This window comes from Danio rerio, chromosome 5 (genome assembly GCF_049306965.1).
Source record: "Danio rerio strain Tuebingen ecotype United States chromosome 5, GRCz12tu, whole genome shotgun sequence".
Taxonomy (NCBI): Eukaryota; Metazoa; Chordata; class Actinopteri; order Cypriniformes; family Danionidae; genus Danio; species Danio rerio.
Window position 1 is genome coordinate 16856111 of NC_133180.1, and position 21760 is coordinate 16877870.

Genomic DNA, 21760 nt, shown 5'->3' on the forward strand with positions numbered 1-21760 from the left:
TTTTTTGGGGCTAATAAAGGCCTGAAATACCTCAAATTAAATCAAAGAACAAACTGAAATGATGTCATTTCGAACAAAGTCTGACCAAAATAAAGGTTGTCTTGATTTCGTTTTGACAGTTCGAAACGGCTCAACTTTTGGAGGAGTTCATTTTGGCTCTTAAACACATTTGAGTTACCATTGGACTATGATGATTACACTGTCGGTGGGTGTGATCTAGACTTCTGCCCTTGAGGTCAGGCAGGAGAACAACATTCAAACACAACAACACTAAGTTAGCAAGCAATATGAATACACTGGATGGTTACGTAGTAAAGCTGATGCATTCATTCATTTTTTTTTTAGGCTTAGTCCCTTTATTAATCAGAGGTCACTAGAGAGGAATAAACTGCCAACATATCCGGCATATATTTTACGTAGTGGATGCCCTTCCAGCTGCAACCCATCACTGGGAAACATCCATACACTCTCATTCAGAACATACACTACAGACAATTAAGTCTACCCAATTCACCTATACCACATGTCTTTGGACTTGTGGGGAAACCGGAGCACCCAGAGGAAACCCACACAAACACGAGGAGAACATGCAAACTCCACACAGAAATGCCAACTAACTCAGGCGAGGCTCGAACCAGCGACCTTCTTGCTGTGAGGTTGACAGCCCTACCCACTGCGCCGCCCGAGATGGTACATAAAAAGATAATAATAACAAAGATTGAGTTCTAAAAATCATTGTAAATGTAAAACAACAGCAGAGTTCAGTCCACGACTATAACAATAAAGATTTCGATGAAAATATCGATAAAAAAATCAATATCATTGGGATGATTTTTTTTCATTGGGATTTGTAATGTTAAAACACTTAACATATAAAATGTTTGTATTGTGTTGTACTTTCTAATCTTGTTAAAATGTCAAAAAGAAGATTAACAGAACTGCTTTCGACATTTAATAAAAGTATAACTTATTTCTTGAGCAAATAAGCAAATCAGAATGATTTCTGAATGGCCATATGATCTGGACACCTATTTTTTTTTTACCCGAAGGAAAATGTTTAGTATTATTTAGACACATGGGATGTACTGCAATGCAAATGTAATTAAAAGAAGGGATTGGAACTGTATGAAGTGTGGTGTCCACTACTACTAAATTTCCATTTACTTATTGGAATCAGTGCTGTGGTGCAGCACCTATTCTCACCACTGCGGAAGTCCGTTTCTTTGTCTCTGCTTTTGAGAGCGCAAGGGTCTTTTTTTCCACTCCCCTCTTTTTCACTGTGGTATTTTCCTCTTACAAACCAGGCCCAGACTTGCTTTTTTCCCCCTTCTCCCTCGCTCAGTTGTAAACGGAGTACAGACGAGATAAAAGAGCTTCTGTGTAGACCACATGAAAGGAGTCAGCGCAGTGCATTCCAGTGCCAGCACCTCTGTCCAGACTCATTCGGCTTCCTCGGTCGCACAGATTACAGTTTAAAGCCTCGAGGCTTTGGGGAGGACGAGGAGAGTTTTAATCACGCGGCAAAGCATTAAGGGAAAAGCTTTCATCATCACCTGCTAGATCCTACCCTAGTTCTTTACCCTAGATCCTAACCTAGTTATGTCTTAATTAAGTTTCTTACTCTCATTCCTCTTACAGTAATCATATGCACATTGCCAAAGACTACTGTGATGCCTAAAATAGTGCCGATTATTATCAGACTTGAATTTGATTCTCTTTAACAAACCCGCCAACCTTTGGAGTATCCTAGTGTAACGATGGCCAACTAGTGAAAGTTCTGCAAGTAAACATCTTTTTGCTGATCCCAAAAGTGCTACTAGTGGCAGACACGAGAGGCTGTTGTTTTCTAGCATCATAGTTTGTGCAACTGCCTTTCATGCTGAGATTACTGGTTGAAGTCCTGCTCGGAACGGGTGAAGTAAAACTGGAGGAGTTATATTGGTGCCATGACCCGGATTGCAGAGAGCTGTGCAAATAAGCTTCACTTCTGTGATCTCAAGAGGCACGCTGGTGACAGAAGCTTAACACTTTTCTCTTTATCCTTGTTAGAGAACTTTCCTCCCATGCTGGAATTGCCTGTTTGAATCCTGCTTGGAGCAGGTCGGGTAGAACTGGAGGTGCTACATTGGTGCCTTGACCTGCACAAGACTAAGGTTTAGGGGGATACGTGTTATGCCTAGTGGTAGCAATGCAAGGTCATTCCCATAATCTCACTCCCAAATGATGCTAAAGCATGTGGTCTCTAGCGTACCTAGTAAGAGCAATGCAAGTAAAGTTCATTCCCATAATCTCACTTACCAAATGATGCTAGAGGATGCAGACTTTAGCGTATTTGTTAGTGTATCCACCTCCCATGCCAGACGTGCTGGTTCAAATTATTTAGTGGGTCTGTTTGTGCGCTCACCTTCTGCAATGGCCAGTTCAAATCCTCTCCATGCTGGAATTGCCCGTTCGAATCCTGCTTGGAGGAGGTCAGGTAGAATTGGAGGTGCTACATTGAGTCCTTGACCTGGACAAGACTGAGGTTTAGGGGGATACGTGTTATGCCTAGTGGGAGTATTGCCAGCTCATTCCCATAATCTCACTTCAAAATGATGCTAAAGCATGTGGTCTCTAGCGTATTTGTTAGTGTACCCACCTCCCTTGCCAGACTTGCTCTTTTAAATCCCATTTTGAGTAGGTCTAGTAAGACTGAAGTGGGTTTACCTGAAGCTGATCTAAAGAGGCATACTGTCGACGAGTGCTAAAGGAGATCTTTAGGATGTCTGTTAGTGCGCTCACTTCATGTTCTGCAAGGGCCAGTTCAAATCCCTCTTGGAGCAGTTTTAGTTATGCTAAAATGGTTACAATGGCACCATTACCCAAATGGGAGAGAGGCTTAGATGGGTGAGTGTAACACAAGGTAGCTAGACCGATCAGTGCATGTTAACCTCACTTACCTGATTTCAAGAGGCATCTTGTTAGGCATTATTCTTTTTAGTGAACTTTCCGCCCATGCTGAAATACTAGTTTGAACATGGCATTACATTGGGGCCTCTACCTGGATGAGAGTGAGTTTAGGGGATAAGTGTAATGACTAGCGGGAGCTGTGTGAGTAAATCTCAGTCCCATAATTTCACTCCCATGCCAGAATTACTCGTTCAAATGCAATTTTGGAGCAGATCGAGTAGGACTGGAGAGGTTACCATGACCTGATGTTAAGAGGCACACAAGCAGCAGGTGTTAAAGTAGATCTTTAGCATGTTTGTCAGTATACTAACTTGGTATGCAATGTCCAGGTCAAATTCCTCTGGAAGCAATTTGAGGTAAACCAGAGGGGTATACTGGTATCATGAAACTGATGGGGAGTATGCAAAGCCTAGCTAGTAAGATATTTGCAATTTTACTCCTTTACCCTTTCAAGAGACACTGGTGAAAGTCACCAGAGAGGCTGTGGTTTTTAGCATCCTTGTTATTGTATCCATGCCAGAATCACCAGCTCAAATCCAACTTGAAGCAGTTTCAGTAGAACCAAAGGGGTTACTCTAGACCTCCATATATACGATTAGCTTAGAACTACCTGGGGTTAACTAGAGAATAATGGTGATTTGTCAATTTGTAAATGAACATTTAAGTTGGAGCTGAAGACCATGTTTGTAATTCTTCGACAGTGTGTAGGTGACTCAGGTGTAGGCGTTTAGGTGTGTACTCTGATCCTTTCCTTATCCCATTTCTCTCTCTCTCTCTCTCTCTCTCAATAATCTTTCTAGAGTAGTGTATACATGACGTTGTCTTATCTCACTAAAGCCAAACAATCTAAAAAATTATTCAAAATCATAAACACTACAAAATGTCATCATTTTGTGTCATTTTACATATTATGGTGTATAAACATAGAGAATTCCTTATTTGAACTGAAGGCTTTTCTCAAGTCTTTGAATCTTTTCTTGAATGAAAACCCAACAGACTCAAAAAATAAGAGGGGAAGAACACTTAAATGACTGTCTTTCAACTTCCCATATTTCACATGAGAGACATGACGACAGAGGGAGAAATAGAGGCTTGAATATCCCTGGTATTTCCCTCAGGTTTTTCAAATTACAGACCGGAGCTGTAGTCTGAGGCAGCTACAAGGCTAAATCGAGCATCCACATTCGCAACATGCAATTGGTTTACTGCTACTTTCCCTTTCTATAGAGAAAAAAAAACCAAACCACAGTTTCCATGTCTGGACTCTATAGGTTGCTTTTTCACATGGGTGTATGTTGTCGGGGAGAACTTTTCCCCAGCAACCAAGTTGATTTGGCAGATTGAGTAATGATCGGAAACGTTATTCATTCAAATAATTACATGTATTTTTTCTTAGTGCTCCTTTAGATGAAAAGCCATAGCAGGGTAAAAGGTTTTGATGCTGCTGCTTTTGACTTTTTACTCTAAATAGCTGTATCATGTAATTGTTAAGTGGTAAGAGTGGTAAGAGTTTCAAATTTTCTCAAGGTCTTTTCTCTCATTATTTTCTCAAGCTGAACCAGGTTTCAGAGGACCCCTTAAAGAGGCCTGTGGTTTACGTCAAAGGAGCCGATGCGGTTAAACTGATGAACATAGTCAATAAGCAAAAGGTCGCAAGAGCCAGAATTCAACATCGGCCACCGAGGGTGAGGGTTTAAGACTTGCATTCACATATTAATATGGTATAAAGTGAATAGTTCTCAAGGTTTCTAAAGAAATGGGCTGTTGTTGTGTATTGCAGCCTACAGAGTACTTTGATATGGGAATCTTCCTGGCGTTCTTCGTTGTGGTGTCTTTGGTCTGCCTCATCCTCCTCATCAAGATAAAGCTCAAGCAAAGACGCAGCCAGGTGAGGCTCAATAATTGAATTGCTTTGTAAAAAGAAGTCTGGTTTCATGTCGGATGACATTTGTTTAATGACTTCCTGCCATGCCTTGTTTTCTTCTGTCTATCTCTTCTCCTGTCTATAATCGTTTCCCCACCTTTCAGAGTTCCATGAACCGGATGGCCATTCAGGCCCTGGAGAAAATGGAAACATGCAAGTTCAAGGCTAAGTTCAAGGGTCAGCGTGAGGCCAGCTGTGGAGCTTCAGACTCTGTAAGCAGTAGTTCCACATCAGACTGTGCCATATGCCTTGAGAAGTACATCGACGGTGAGGTAAGCCTCTTCAAAAATGTTCAAAAGATTTCCTGTTAAAACTATAACGGTAATATAACAGGCATTGCCAATTAGCCATGCAATCAGGATTTTCTCACATTGTCAGATCTCTATTAACTCTAAACCAAACAATAAGCTAACAGATTAAAGTAATCTGCCAAAACGCTATTGCAAAAGTCCTGGAAAATTAGTCATGCTTTCTAGTTAATTTATTTTAGTTGATTTGATTATGGGGTAATGGACCACTGTGAGGTTCTTCATCATTTCTTGGCCTGCTTTGTTTCAAAGTATGTGAAGATTAACACTGGTGCCATTTTTTTATTCGCCTTTGTGGTTATGTGTCATACTAAAAAAAAGCACGCAACAAAGAAATCAAGGCGTCTGGGAAGCACAGAGGAAGTGGCAATATAAAGGGCTCAATGGCATCAAAGGGTTTGTCTGTGATGATGAAGAAAAGCAACAAAAGCAGGGCGGAAAGGCAGCGGGAGGGGAGGGTGAGTCATGCTTGGGGACAGAATGACTTCTGTGGGTGAAATCTGTGAGGTTAAGCACAGGAGTTCAATTCTTGAAAGGGGCAGAGACGCTAGTTGTTTTTTTTGCATAGGACACAATACCTGAAATGTACATGTTGGAAGTCAACTTAGGAGGCCAATAATATTTCTGTTGACTAATTTTAAGTTGCATGGGCACTTCAAAATTTGTTTTTAGTCTTTAACACTCACTGTGTGTGTAATTGTGGCGCCATCTAGAGTTCAAGTTCATATGTGTAGTTTAGCATCTATAGCAGTATTCTGGTTTAGGAAGGCAGCCTTCTTGTAAAGTCCTAACCATTATTTAACACTTAAACCAATCAAACATTTTAGATGACTAGAAACTAGCAGGCTAGGGGAAGTTTAGAGCTAAATTGCAGGAGCACTATGACACATCCAAGATCTTATTCATTGGTCACAGGGTTTTTTAAGTGCCTGCAAATACTGCATCCCAGTAAGCTTCTGAATGCCATTGAAATTGGTGCAAGGGCCACAAAAATCTTAAGACATTTGTTGACTTCGGTCCTTCTCCACACCTACAGGAGTTGAGGGTCATCCCTTGTGCACACCGATTCCACAAGAAATGTGTGGACCCATGGTTACTTCAGCACCACACTTGTCCACACTGCAGGCACAACATTATTGGTAAGCCTCAAAAGCAGATTCCAAAACATTGGCCATGATTCAATTCACTTCTGATCTGTGCATTTTTATTTTCTTTCCAGATCAGAAAAAGGGAAACCCAGGTGCCGTTTGCCTTGATCCAGGAAACCCAGTTCATGGTCGTCAGCAGAGAGTCGTCCTCCCTGTTCACTATCCAGGAAGGGTGCACAGAGCTGGACAAGTGACAGCCTACCCTACACGGACCAGCATGGACCCCCATGGCAACCCCATCACTGTTCTAACAGTCGACCAGCATCCAGAGCAAGGCCTCTATCCTTCACAATCCTCCTTTATACGGGGTTACCCTGCCCTCCACTTGGACCACACACTAAACCCACACCATTGTGGCCTGGAGCACCGTGGCCCTGCTTACCCACAAACCCATACTTTCAAACGGCCCAAATTCCACGGACGCAACTTTTCTCGTGCTGCCTGCTTTTCACAATACGAGACCATGTACCAGCACTACTATTTTCAAGGCTTGACCTTCCCACAACCTGAAGGTCAGCCTAGTAATGGACTCCACAAAGGACACAATAGACCCTTCCAGCCAGGACTTCTGTATCCTACTGTGGTACACATGGCACCAGCTTCCTCTTCCCGCCTGGGTGACTCTGGAAGCACCTCTGGACTTAGTTGTTACCACGGGCACCGGTCTGTGTGTAGCGGTTACCTTGCGGACTGTCCCGGAAGCGACAGCAGCAGTAGCTCGGGTCAGTGCCACTGTTCATCAAGCGACTCCATGTTGGATTGTACGGAGGTCAGCAACCAGGGTGTGTACGGGAGCTGCTCTACGTTTCGAAGTTCGCTAAGCAGCGATTACGATCCCTATGTGTATCGCAGTAAGAGTCCATGTCGGGGGTCAGCTGGGGAGGCTGGGGCAGTGTTTTCAGCTGCCCCTCCAGCAGATGACACTTCAGCCCCAGTATCAGGTATGATAGACTGCTTGCAACCTCCAGGTGGAGCTTGTTACAGTTCTGGGGACCAATTGTCCAACTGTAGCCTGGAGCCCAACTGTAGTAACCACTCTTCAGTGGAAACCAGGGAACTTACTAGCACTACCTCAGCTGGGCCCCTTGAGGGCAATGTGGCAGAAAGAAGCCACAACTCTGTGAAGCCTTGTGGAGAGCAAGGGGTAGCTTGCAACTGCTGTTTCGAGGTACCGAAATTAAACCTAGAACGTAAAGGTAAGGAAGGAGAGGACAGAGGACACTGCAGGTGGGCCACAGAGGCTCAAGCAGTGGCTTCCTCACAGAACTTTTATAGTGTTAGCACAGAGCAGCTGCCATCTCCAGATCATGTTAGCTATGACGGACTGCCATGCTGCTTCTACACAGAGATGACTGTGCACCGAGGAGGTGCTAATCATTACGCTGAAGACTGTTCGGTTAACATACAGTATGCCCAAACAGACAGTGATGGCTGCATGGGACAGGGTTGCTGTGAGCTAGCACAGCGAATACCCATAATTCCTGAGGATACAGACTGTGAATTAGGCTTGGGTCCAGAACCACAAACAAGTTTGCTTTCTTCTAGACTTACCACGGAGCGAGAGGAGAGGACTTCTTCTGAGGACACTTGTGACTTGTTTTTCACCTCAGGACAATGTAGAGGTCAAGTTTATCAGCAGCCTCAAGATGAAGAGGCGAGAGCACTGTTTTCCTCAAAGTGTAACGCCGTGTCTGAAACACAAGGGAGCAGCACATCGTCTTTTGATGGATCGGGACTCTGATAGAAACCCCAACACAGTGCAGGCTCTTGAAAAAGAATAAATGCTAAACTTTTTAATAGCTATGTTGTCAAAACTCTGGAGTGTACTTATCAGAAAGGGTTTGTGTTTCAAATCAAGATTCAACAGTTGTACTTTTTTTTTGGTTTGTTTGTCAGTGTTGATATTGTTCATTCCTGTGGCCTTCAGAATCAGTCACATCAACACAACGGATATAGAAGTTCTAGAAGGCGAAAGATAATAGCTATATTTGATTTTCACATACTTCCTCATGCAAATGTGAGTCTCACAGAGCATCATTACATGCATGCCTCTTTCTTGATTGGACTAGGACCAGGGAACGCGTCTGTAAATGTACATGGCTACCTTTTTTATTGACAATTTAGATTACGCCTGAGTTCTACGTTATTAGCGAAGATGATTGAAATGCTCTTTTTTTTTTTTTTTTTTACACAAATTTTATTCACAATTGCATGCATGAGTAGTAAGAAGTCATACAGCATGTACTTACATCTCGATTGAATTATTTCGTTTAGAGAAATAAAAACCAAAACGGAACACTTCACGTGAAGGGGGAGGCCACATCGGGTGCTGAGCTCGTTTTTCACTTAACTAGGTGCAACTCGGCCTTGAATATGTACAATGTACACCTCCCTCTTCTCTTCCTCTCTCAGGGCCTTTATCTGTTTAGTACAGACCAATAATTAAAAGCTTCTTTTGTTTTTGTTTTTTAAACACTTATCAATGGAGACTACTGAGCTACATGTAAATCCCACCAAAGTTTAGTTTGTCTCCTGGGTACCGTCAAAACACCACTGGTAGAATTAGAACCTGACAACTCTAGAGTTAGGACTTCTAGTATTTGACCCCTAATAAGTTGCTCTTTTAAAAAAATATATATAAATATAAAAGCTAACAGTTTGTCGAAAAGACGCCAAAGTATAATGGTTTAAAGAGATTTGGAATGCAGTGATATATATATTTATATGTATCAATAACCGCATGATTACCTTTAATAACTACACGTTGCACTCGTGCTTTTACACATACGCCATCATATCATCATGCCTTTCTGTTTTTACGGAGTATTTTATACTGTTTCTATGAAATGTACCCATACAGCTTATACAGGCGGTCATTTTAAGATAACTATTTATACATAGACTAAAACAGTGCCGTAATATGAGAATCTACTCTTGCCTTGCATAGCGATATGTACTGCAAATATAGCATTTTTTTCTGGGTACTTGAGTCACTATTTAATATTTCGTATTGTTTTTGTAGCACTTAAGATTGTATAAAACAAGATGTGTACAAAAATTAATATTTTAAATTTTATAATTATTTTCTCCATTATCATTTTACAAATGTTAAAGGTTAGAGCTTGATCTGTGTATATTTCTGTATCTGTATAGCAGCACATTTCATAAATGGAAATATGTTCTCTGAATATTTATTGACTAATATATTTATCTTTAAGCCATGTCTTATGTTCAGAGTGTCTGTGACGTTTTTTTCTTTTCTTTTTTTGAGATCACTAATAAGAGACTTTGTAAATATGTGGTAATTGCACACAAGACGATTAAATATTCTCTGACCAAAAACTGATTTAAAAAATTTTAGTACAGTTTTGTAACAAAGTGTACAAAGATCTTAAAAAATATATGGTTTTATTAAAGTAAAAACACACATTTGACTGTTTCCTTTTCATCACAGGGATGGTTTTCATGTTATGAACCGAGTGTGGATCAACTTTTGTTAAAAATGTGATGCATGATGGGCAAATTCATTGTTGCGAGAGTTTTCATTTCCAATCTTCCACTTTGGAATGGGATGAAACTCATCTAACCTTTATTTTATTAGGTCAGCATGACCGAAAATCAAACGCTAATAAAACTGAGATTCATATTTCAACAGCCTTTAAAAACAAAGCCACTTTCAACATCTTAATCAAACCCACAACCTTTTAATCGCTTCCATTTTCACTTGAAATGTGTTTTCATGTACCGACAGAACAAATACACGAACAAAGCACTTTCCATGCTGAGTTTCCTGAAACCCCCGGTTCTCGTTTTAATGTCCTCCAGTCATTGTTTATACAACAGCACTCTTTCTTGTCAGAGTTCATTTAGAGAGATGGTAATACTCGAATGTGTTCAAACAGCTTTGGTTCACTCTGACACTCAGAGCTTGAATCCTGAATGAATGGCAACAATTCCTCCAGTCAGGTTGAAGTACTGGACGCGGAAGAAACCAGCATCTTCAATCATTTCCTTGAATGTTTCCTGTAGAAACACAGATACAGGAATGGTTATTCCCTTTTTTTTTTTAAATGTTGTTGATACTACAAGGCAATGCTTCCCATAGGTTTGAGATATACTTGCAGTGGTAGCCAGATTAAACACACCATATACCCAAATCACATAAGTAGTTACCTATATGTGACAAAACATTTAATTTTTTAACAATATTCATAACCCTGTTATACACAGTTTCTTTTCAATGGGTTGAAGTAAAAAAATTAAAAAAAAAAAAAAAAAAGACGGTTGAAATAAAAAAGAAATTCACTTCTCATGCTATTCAGGAGCCAAATGCACCAACTGACAGGAAAAAAAATCTGCTTCTCTCTCTCTCTCAAGTTCAAAGCAAACTTGAATGGCATCATCAAATTATTACAATTTACAGCAAATAAGAAATAAATGACAGTAAAAAGGGATAAAAACAGACAATATCTCTAGAAATTATAATAATTTCAAAATGTGTAGATTATTTAAATAAGGCAAATGTGTTGATAAACCATTTCTTATGGTGTACATACAGAAGTCAGAATTATTAGCCCCCCTTTGAATTTTATTTTCTTTTTGAAAAATTTTCCAAATGATGTTTAACAAAGCAAGGAAATTTTTACAGTATGTCTTATATTTTTTCTTCCGGAGAAAGTCTTATTTGTTTTTTTTTGTTTTTTAGGCTAGAATAAAAGCAGTTTTTAATTTCTAAAAGGTCAAAATTATTAGCCCCTTTAAGCTAATTTTGTTTTCGATAGTCTACAGAACAAACTATTGTCAGACAACAACTTGCCTGATTACCCTAACCTGCCTAGTTAACCTAATTAACCTAGTTAAGCCTTTAAATGTCACTTTAAGCTGTATAGAAGTGTCTTGAAAAATATCTAGTCAAATATTATTTATTGTCATAATGGCAAAGATAAAATAAACCAGTTATTAGAAATGAGTTAAAACTATTATGTTTAGAAATGTGTTAAAAAAATCTTCCCACCTTTAAAAAGAAATTGAGGAAAAAAAATAAACAAGGGGCATAAAATTCAGGGGTGCTAATAATTCTGACTTCAACTGTATATTTTATAGCCAGTTTAGACCAGTCATTTCGTCCTCCTCCCGTTAATAGTGAAGTTTTTCTGAGTCGTTTAGAGTCAAGAATGAATTATTAAATGCTTCTCACTCTCATGACTGCATGCACTGTCAGCTGCAAAGCCAAGCGAAAGTAGGCTCAAGTAAAAAGGTGATGCAAAAACACAAACGACTGCCTTAGAAAGCAAAAGCCGAATCTCGGAATTTTAGAAACCCAGCCAGACAAAATTTTTTAAGCGCCAAAAAGGAGTGTCTCTCTGGGTCTGCAGAGCACGCGAGACTGTCTGTGTGAGTGTTGACAGTTCACACACACAACGAAACGGGTAATCGAGAGACAATTTTCCACAACTTAATCGATCATGGATGTTTGGCTATATTTGGCGGATAAAAAATAGTGTAAAAGGATGTTAATAATAGTAAAAAAAAAATAAATAAATGTGTCACTAAATATACTTGGGCGGCTGTTAATATACCCGGGAGGCCTGCCCAAGTAAAGTCTATGTGTGGGGAAGCACTGTTCAAGGACATTTTTTGCATATTGTTCACTTCCGGCCATAGCTGTATCCCTCCTAGCTATAACCCGAGCATACATCCATTCGATTTTAGAGTGAATTATGGGTAAAACATAGTGGTCGAAATATTTTTCAGGTTTAAAATCTTAAAAAAAAAGAAAGACAACTTTTTGCATGACTTTTATGTGACCCTGGACCACAAAACCAGTTATAAGTCTCACATGTATTTTTTTGGACAAAGCAAAAATACATATTGTGTGGGAGATTTTAAGTTTATTTTTTCATTAAAATATTTAAGAAAGACTGACAAAATTTCAGCATGACTGTCATGTGTGACCCTGGAACACAAAACCGTATCGGCAAAAGAACATTAAATGGATCAAAATGATCATTTTTCTTTTATGCCAAAAATCATTAAACTGTTAAGTAAAGCTCATGTTCTATGATGTTATATTGTACATTTTCTACTGTAAATATATAATAACACATTTTTTATTCGTTAATGCACTGCTAAGATCTTCATTCATTCATTTTCTTGTCAGCTTAGTCTCTTTATTAATCTGGGGTCGCCACAGCGGAATGAACCGCCAACTTATCCCGCAAGTTTTTACGCAGCGGATGCCGTTCCAGCCGCAACCCATTTCTGGGAAACATTCACACACACTCACACTACGGACAATTTAGCCTACCCAATTCACCTGTACCGCATGTCTTTGGACTGTGGGGGAAACCGGAGCACCCAGAGGAAACCCACGCAAAGGCAGGGAGAACATGCAAACTGAGCCGAGGTTCGAACCAGCGACCTTCTTGCTGTAAGGCGACAGCACTACCTACTGCGCCACTGCCTCGCCTGCTAAGATCCTAATGTATATGTAATGTAATAATCCTAACAATTTTAAAAGTCTTTTTTTTTTTCCAGTTTTTTTTAACCCTCCAGATTTTTAAATAGCTGTACCTCTGCCAAACATGATCCTATTCTGACAAAGTATACATCACTGGAAAGCTTTTGTATTGGAATTACAGATTCAAATCCCAGAAATTGACATTTATGGCTGGTTTTGTAGTTCAGTGATACATCTGACACATAACAACTACACACAAAAAAGTGCTAGCAGTTGATGAAACCTCTTTAAAGGCTCTGAACTAATCTTAGACAAACTGATGTATTTCTATGAAATGCACTTACTGCAGCTTGTCTTTCATGACTATAAAACAGCTGAATCTTTAAAATGGAGTGTGTTGTTACCTGGTCTGGGAACTTTCGGATACTTTCCACCAAATACTGATATGATTTCCAGTCTCCAGCGATTACTTCACCCAATACAGGGATCATCTGAAAACTGTATGCATCATAAAGTCTGCCAAAATACATAAAAGGAGGAAAAAATCATGTTCAATACAGTTATTACAACATAAATAAGATAACCTAAGACAATAAAAAAAAAACTTTCATCATCTAAAAACTATATTTTTATGTCAACATACAGTTTAATTACCCATGCAAGTCAAATATCTGCCTAAACCTTTCAATACATGTGAAAATGAGCTGTCTTAATAATTTATTTCATATTATTTTATATATATAATATATATTTATGTATTTTATATAATATATTTATCTAAAAATGACACAACATTCGTATTCTGAAAGGTGAATCGTGAAATAATGAATGATCATACTACATTTTAGATCTTTTCATTTTAAATTATTAAAGCGTCTCGCAGATGAGTGTGTAAAACCTGAAGGATAGTGCGAAAACAAATATTATAAAAATTACAAATATTTTGGGGCTGCAATGTGATCTTTGAAGGGATTAAACGATGTTTTAGTGGATGTCTTTACTTAATCACAGTAGAGCAGTAGAGTAAATTATTTAAAATTTTACTCAAAAAAACTTATTAAATCAATTCTCAACTTGAAATAATAATAAACAATAAACACAGATGTGTACACACAAAAATAAAAATAAAACCATCCAACATTATGTAATTAAAAATTATCATTAGGGTGCTTTCACACTTGGGTCATTTGCCTGGACCGTACCCAAGTTCGATCATCTTCGCTTGCCACGTCCTCGGTTGGTTTGTGTTCATACTGTCTTTTTTCCTTCTGAACCTCTGTATGGTTGTGTCATCGAGCTGCTGTTTTGTTTACGGCCGTTGCTAGGTGACGGTCACGAAAGCGAGTGCCGAAATGGAAAGATGTTCGCACATCATGGTCATTCTGCTTTAAATGAAGCTTTTGGTTTTGGACATACAGAAAGCGACTCACGTCCATCTGCCGTGGAAATATTATAAACATTCAGAAGATCACACAGTGTCTGCAGAAGCTGTTTTTGGAGGAGACAAGCAAACATCACTGTGCATCACCGTGTTTGCCCTGGCTCAGTCCCGCGCATGTCACCACAGTACGAAATGTGACAGACAGACAGACAGACAGAGACACAGACGCACGCACGCACACACACACACACGAATGAACGTTATGAAAACAATAGTTTGTTGTACAGTTGGCAGTTCACTTCTGTTATTTGATACGATTGCATTCACAACAGAAGTGAACTGAACTAGAGTTTTCATGAACCGTGCCCCAGACCACCCCTTTCATGCATACTCGGTTCACGGGTGCGCACCCGAGTTCAGAAGACACGTTCACACTAGCTAAACGTACCGTACTATGACGTCAAATAAACCCGGCTGCGGACCAAAAGTGCTAGTGTGAAAGCACCCTCAATGATGCTAAAAGAACTTTATTGACCTTGCGAGAAGAGGATTGGTGACTTTGCTGAATTCTAGACACATAAAACGTCCGCCTGGCTTAAGGACCCGAAAAGCCTCTTGTAAAGCCTGCAAATAGAGACAACGTCACCTCAGACAAAACGAACACCCAGCCAATAGTGACAGAATTCAAATGTGACCTTGGACCACAAAACCTTATGTGGGTGTATGTTTGGCATTAGCTCGACACAACTTTAAAGATGATTTTTCCACAAGATGATTTTTTTTCCCATCAAATTTCAGTCTGATAGTTGCATCTTGACCAAATATTATTCTATTATAACAAAACATGTGTTAATAAAAATGGCTTAATAGTCTAAGGCAATGGTCTCAAACTCAATTCCTGGAGGGCTGCAACTCTGCACAGTTTAGCTTCAACCACCTCCAACTCACACCTGCTTAATAGTCTCTTGTAGTCTTTAACACCTTAATTTGTTGGATCAGCTGTGGTTGATTAGGATTAAAGCAAAACAGCAGAGCTGCGGCCCTCCAAGAATTGAATTTGAAAGGTCACAAATACTTTTCTTTATAGAAATAAATAATAGTTCACTCAACATGAAATGCACACTTTTATACATATATATATATATATTTTTTTAGAAAAGATACTTTAGGTATGTACAGACATGGACAAAATTATTGGTACCCTTCCACTGAAGAAAGAAAAACTACAGTGGTCTAGGGGTGTCAAAAGTATTGAGTTTGGTTTCCCGCTAACATTTGAGCAGTGTCTGTATATATCTGTGTTTGTATTCAGTGAACAGCGGTGAAGAACGATGAACTGATGACTTCATGGCCAATCTTAATCATATTTCAATTTATAAACCCGTTTAAATGTTAATGGTAAATAGACGTTTTTAAAATTTCAGTACAGATTAATACCGAACTCCATACTTTTGACTCACTGACACAACTTAAAAGTGAAAAAAGTGCTGATTATTAAAAACAACTGAAAACAAACTTATAAAAATGTTAATGCACTGTAAAACCCAAAAAGTTAAGGTAACTCAAACCATTTAACTTCAAAAACTAATCTATATGAGTACTGTGAACTTACTCCATTTAAGTTGAAGTAATGAGGTATTTAATTAACTCATTAACTTGAACACCGAGTTCAAAACTCTTTTCACGAGTAGAATTTACTTTCAGTCAAGCTCCAGTTAACTACACTCATTTCATGTGATAAAGTTGACTGTTGGGTTTTACAGTGTATGAATTGTGGTTCAACAGAAGTTTTAAAAGAGGCAAACTAATGAAACTGCTGTAAGCAAGATGAAAGTGTACCAAAAATTTTCTCCACGTCTGTAATATGAATTTCATTACATGGAATGAATTAAATCCCGCTGTCAGTAATGACTGAAGAACATGCTTGATAATCTCAGACATCAATGGTATTAGAGAATAATCTGTTTGTTGTTTTGTGTTGAGTAAACTGTTGCAGTCCTCACTTGCTCGATGTGGGTGACGTTTCTGATGCCGAACGCAATCGTGTACATGTCAAACTGATCGTCGTCGAACGGCAGCTCTTCGGCATCCCCCGCAACCCACGAAAGTCCTGCAAATGGAGAAATCAACATTTACACTTAAAAACAGGAATTCACTCGCCCTCAGGTGGTTTCAATTATTTACGTCATTCATTTTTGTTGTTGTTGAACATTAAAGACAATAGCTGAGTCTGAAACTTGTTCACTTATTTACTGATCTCTATAGTGTATGAAAGTTGAGTGGACTATATCAGAAAAGTAAATGAATGAGCAAATTTGGACAGTTGTCATGATAGTTTGGCTTTACGAATTAAACACCCCTGCTCTTTCATCACATTTATTGTATTATTTGATAACAAAGACAACAAAACACCTGCTTGTTATTTGCTTTTGAAATATATTAAGTACTACTTTATATTATAATATACTATAAATATAAATATTAATTAAATATATAATAAAGTACTACTTTATTTTAAAAAAATGTAAATAATACTGCTGGTCAACGACTACTGAAATACTGAAATGTATTTAATAATATATAAAAGTATTTTTGGTGTTGGCAGCTTAAAGACGCCTCTCATATGAAGAATAAAGTGACATGCATTGCTCAGGCGCGAGTTAATTCACGGAGTGTAAAAATCTTGATGGTTCTGTGGGTCTCATCTATCAAATCTGATCTTTAATTTGGATTCTATATTGGATTCAAGTCAGGTTATTGGCTGGGCCATTCTACAGTTTGCTTTTCTTTCTCTGAAAGCATTTGAGAGTTTCATTGGCTGTGTTTTGGACCATTGTCCTGCTGAAATGTCCACCCTGGTGTCATCTTCATCATCCTGATGATGTTCGACTGAAGCAGCTATTATTCATTTACAATGATGAAGGGCAGATGGTCACTGAAGAACAACTCAGAGATTTCAGCTGCTATCTGGGCTTTCACTGCCTTTCTACTTCTCCCTTTCTTCATGTGTTATTTTTTTATTTTATTACACATACAGAAACAAATTAGTTTTGTTTTCCTTGCATATATAAATGTCTTTGGTTTTCACCAACATCTGGTGAAAATGTCAAGTTAAGTCAACAGCACCTTTAGAAATATGTTTTCTGAGAAAAATGGTGACATGTTCAATACTTATTTATCCCACTGTAGTTTTCCATTACATGTCATCATATGGTTTCATGCCAGCTGCATTTCTTTTCCTTTAGCTTATTTGCCACCTTACGTTAGATTTTGGGAAATGCAACTTTAACGAGTGTACATGCATGTGATTTCACAGTAAATTGTGGGTAATAAATATTACTAAAAAAACGCATACAATTTTGGATTTAATTGTGGGTGAGTAAATAATAAAATAACTATTTTTTAGATGAACTTTTTAAAGATGAGTATACCTGTAGTGATTCCTGCGTCCTCTGCTCTTTGTTTTCCAACTTTGAGCATCTCTTTGTTGATGTCACACACCACTGCCCGCGACTGTGGAGGACCTTCTTCGTCAGACACGTAGTGACCCGCGATGTCTTTCCATGACGGAGTCTGCTGGGATTTTGCTCTGAGCCGCTGCTGGCGATCGTACATCGAGCGTGTGTACTCCAGAAAGCGAAAGGAGATGTCACCTACAACAGGATAACACAGACACGCTTTCATAAATAGCAGATTCAAGGACTTTTTAAAGCACCATTAATTACAAATCAAGCACCTGTTAGTCACACCACCAGTATATGTAGCGGGATGAATGTTCTTACTGTACTTAACATTTCACTTACACTTAATATTTACATTAAAATGTCAGATTGATGATGATGCTTTGAATGTGTCATTTTCAAAACAAAAAAAAGAGCTTTAACAAAAAAGGTTGAATTCATTGCTGGTGATGTTCAAAAGCGTTTTTGAAATATTGATAAAATGTGCATCATTTGTCAGTTCTTTTCCAAAAGTTCATTGTAAGATTTTTTTTCATTCTGTTTTTAGTAGCCGTACTGTGCGATTGTTGAAATAACACCATAGACTAATTTAACTTAAGCACTTTCAAAAACCTGATTGTTTTTAAGTAATTTCCAGGCCTTGAATTTAAATGTCTGTCTGAAATTCAAGTATTTTTTAAAAAAACCTGCACAGAGCTGATTTCATCTGGACTTCTAGGACAGAGGTTTCTGGGCTTTGTGTTTTCCAATCTTTTAGTTTATGGACCTATATGAAACTATTAACATCCTTACACTATCTGACAAAAGTCTTGTCATTAATCATTAATCAATTGTAAAAGCAACAAATAATAACTCGACTTCTAGTTAATCATTTGTAAAAGTGGCAGAATGTACTTTTTTCCAATGAATCAGTTGAATGCATCCCAATCATTACAAATACTGCAGAAGACCTATTGGAACCTGCATGGACCCAAGATTCTCACAGAAATCAGTCAAGTTTGGTGAAGGAAAAATCATGATTTGGGGTAACATTTAGTATGGGAGAAAGCTGCAGGGTAGATGGCAACATCAACAGCTTGAGATATTAAGACATTTGTGTTGCCCATTACATTACAAATCACAGGAGAGGGCAAATTCTTCAGCAGGACAGCACTCCTTCTCATACTTCATTCTCAACATCAAAGTTCCTGCAAGCAAAGAAGGTCAAGGTGCTCCGAGATTGGCCAGCCCAGTCACCAGACATGAACATTATTGAGCATGTCTAGGGTAAGATGAAGGAGGAGCCATTGAAGATGAATCCAAAGATTCAGGAAGTCCTGCAAGAACGCTTTCTTTGCAATTCCAGATGACTTTATTAACAAGTTATTTGAGTCATTGCAGAGATGTATGGATGCAGTCCTTCAAGTTCATGAGAGTCATACGCAATATTAATTCTTTTCCACTGCACCATGACTTTATATTCTATACTGTACATTATTTCTGTTAAGTGACAAGACTTTTGTCTAATCAAAGTCAGACATTACTGCCCTAATTAAATAATTAAATCAAGGCCTGATCATATTTAATTTTGGTAAAATAGGTGAAATCTAGAGGCCTTTGCCTTTCATATAAGCCACTTTTGATACCACAGGATCAATTAGAGGTCAAGTTATTACTTGTTGTTCCTAAAACTTGGATAGACGTTTGTCAGGTAGTGAGGGAACCCAATCCTAAATGTAGCTACTGGTGGAGAAATGTTTTAAATAATTGATATAGCATTTCATTTATCAAGTGTGTAATTTATTTAAAAAATTAAATGAATTACTGTGATATATATATATATATATATATATATATATATATATATATATATATATATATATATATATATATATATATTTTTTTTTTTTTTTTTTTTTTTTACATTTTTAAACGTGTAAATTATTCCTTTGTCTAATACTTCAGCCATTGGGGAATCGGTGCTCAATTATTAATAATGGTTATCAACAATCATGACGATAACACATTTTTTTGCTTAATATTTGGGGAAACTGATTTAATATTTTCTCAAGATTCTGTGGTGGATACAAACAAACAGAAATAATAGAAAAGTAAATTTAAGAGATAGTTCACCCAAAAAAAAGGGAAAATTTGTTAATTTACTCACCCTTGTTTCAAACAAGTGAGTTTATTTCTCCTATATAAAGAAGATATTTTGAAGAACAATGATAACCTGTAACCTTTGATTTCCCTAATATTTGTTTTTCTCACTATGGAAGTCAATGCTTACTTATTTTTAACTTTCTTAAAAATACTTTCTTTTGTGTTCAACAGAAGAACAATAAAACCAATAAAGTGTTAGAACATCTTGAGGTTGAGTAAATGGTGAGTAGATTTTCATTTTTGAGTGAACTATCAAGACTTTATTTACTTCAAACCTCTGAATTGTAGTAAATATCACAAAAATGATAATCCCACTTATTTAAACATTGAAAACAATCAGAAATGCTTTTTCAACAGCAAATGAATTTGGAGGCTCACATGACACTGAGAAAAAGGAGTAATGAACTACAGTGATAGTCAGTCGGGAGGTACCTGTGCCACCAGCCGTGTCAAGCAGCCGCAATCCCGGCTGAGGGTTCATGATGTGTAGAAGTGTGTCTTTCCACAGCCTGTGGATCCCCAAACTCATGGCGTCATTCATCACGTCATACTTCTTGGCCACACTTTCAAAGACCTTATACACTGATATCAGAGAAAAACATTATTAACCCGTTATATTTTTGTTTAGGAAATTGTTTTGTTCACATAAAAAGCTTTCTTTTCCACATTTCTAAATTGAAATTGTTGCATTTATTAAATCTATTAGATTATTTAAAACAAAAAATATACTTTTTAAATTTTACGGTAATTATTTTGCTAAAGTTTTAGTTGTTTATATTTTCTTTCATTTTTTAATTGTTTATTTATTTAATTTATGTTATGGTAGGGTATTGTCATCATTACTGTTGCTAATATTATTTTTCTGTACAGATTTTGTTGGGATAATTTGTCCATGTTTGATGTTTAAAACGTAAAAAAGCACAAAGTAATGTACGTCATGTACGTCACTGACACTGACAGTAAAAAATAACGAGAGAAACAGAAATGTAACGACCATTGAAGAAACGCAGACATTGAAATCATATTTATAGCTTGTATTATACATTTTGTGAAGCACATGCTTTTATGCAGCTAAAGATAATAGTGTTTGCAACTCACCTTTCTCTGCTTTCTCTTCTTCTGGGACTGTTTGGAAACCAAAGTGCGTACTTCTGCCCTCCGTGCTGTCGCTATATCCACGACATGCTGTGATTGCAGCACGACGACATAAATATTTGCTTCGACACCGTGAAACATGATGAACATTTCTAGTGGAATCGGAGAGAACTCTAAGGACAAATGCCCTGATGGGGGCCGCCATGTTTCTTTCAAATTTAGTTGCGTAAACATCTCCGTCATAATCCCTTCACGCGACGATCTGTAGTTTCGGGTGATGTTTGTTGGACTACAAAAGGGTAGATTGAGCGAACTCCAGATTCCAGATTCCTAGAGACCCTATGCATCGCCATCATTGAAAAAACAATATTTTTCTTCTTGTCACAGAAAGGATGAGAAATTACACTGTATAAATTCAAATTAAATTAATTCTGAATGTTTTTTGCATTAGAAAGAGGGTTGTCTATTATCTATAAAGAGGGTTATCGATTAGTTCGAATCTGTGCATTTTACTGCATATCATACTGCGCATGACTCTGTATGAAAAGTAATCTTTAAATTTTAAAGATTTACTTTAAGCTTTTATCTTTTTATAAATTCTTGTTTCATTACTGTGTATCATCACACAAAAGAGGGGAAAACTGTGTAAACTGCACACTAATTTTATTTGGCAGGAAAAAATCTTTTTGAATAAAATATATAATAATAAATAAATAAAATAAATAAAATACATAAAATATAAAACAATATATAAATAATTATACATAAATGTATATGTATTACAAACTTTATTTGATTTATTGCTGTTTTTATATTGTAATTGTCTTTTTTTCATTATTATGTCACAAAGGGGGGAACTGTGAAATAAATGTTATTTACAGTTTTTCTCAGT

The 21760-nt window shown here is 37.6% G+C and overlaps 2 protein-coding genes across 3 annotated transcripts in view; one reads left to right on the top strand and one right to left on the bottom strand.

Moving 5' to 3' along the window:
* Positions 1-9752, top strand: part of znrf3 (zinc and ring finger 3) — a 135800-nt gene extending 126048 nt beyond the window's left edge. The window contains exons 4-8 of one of the 2 annotated variants that reach the window (XM_073950455.1): positions 4503-4634; positions 4730-4837; positions 4978-5145; positions 6218-6320; positions 6401-9752. In XM_073950455.1, coding sequence (XP_073806556.1) covers positions 4503-4634; positions 4730-4837; positions 4978-5145; positions 6218-6320; positions 6401-8070 — 2181 coding nt within the window. In that variant the 3' untranslated portion in view covers positions 8071-9752. 2 annotated transcript variants of the gene reach the window in all.
* Positions 9721-21090, bottom strand: coq5 (coenzyme Q5, methyltransferase). Its single transcript, NM_001004541.1, is given in 7 exon segments — positions 9721-10352; positions 13194-13305; positions 14706-14794; positions 16174-16280; positions 17602-17823; positions 20206-20355; positions 20872-21090. Coding segments are annotated over 7 exon segments (984 nt in total). The 5' UTR covers positions 21074-21090; the 3' UTR covers positions 9721-10250.
* Positions 21091-21760: the final 670 nt, after the last annotated feature.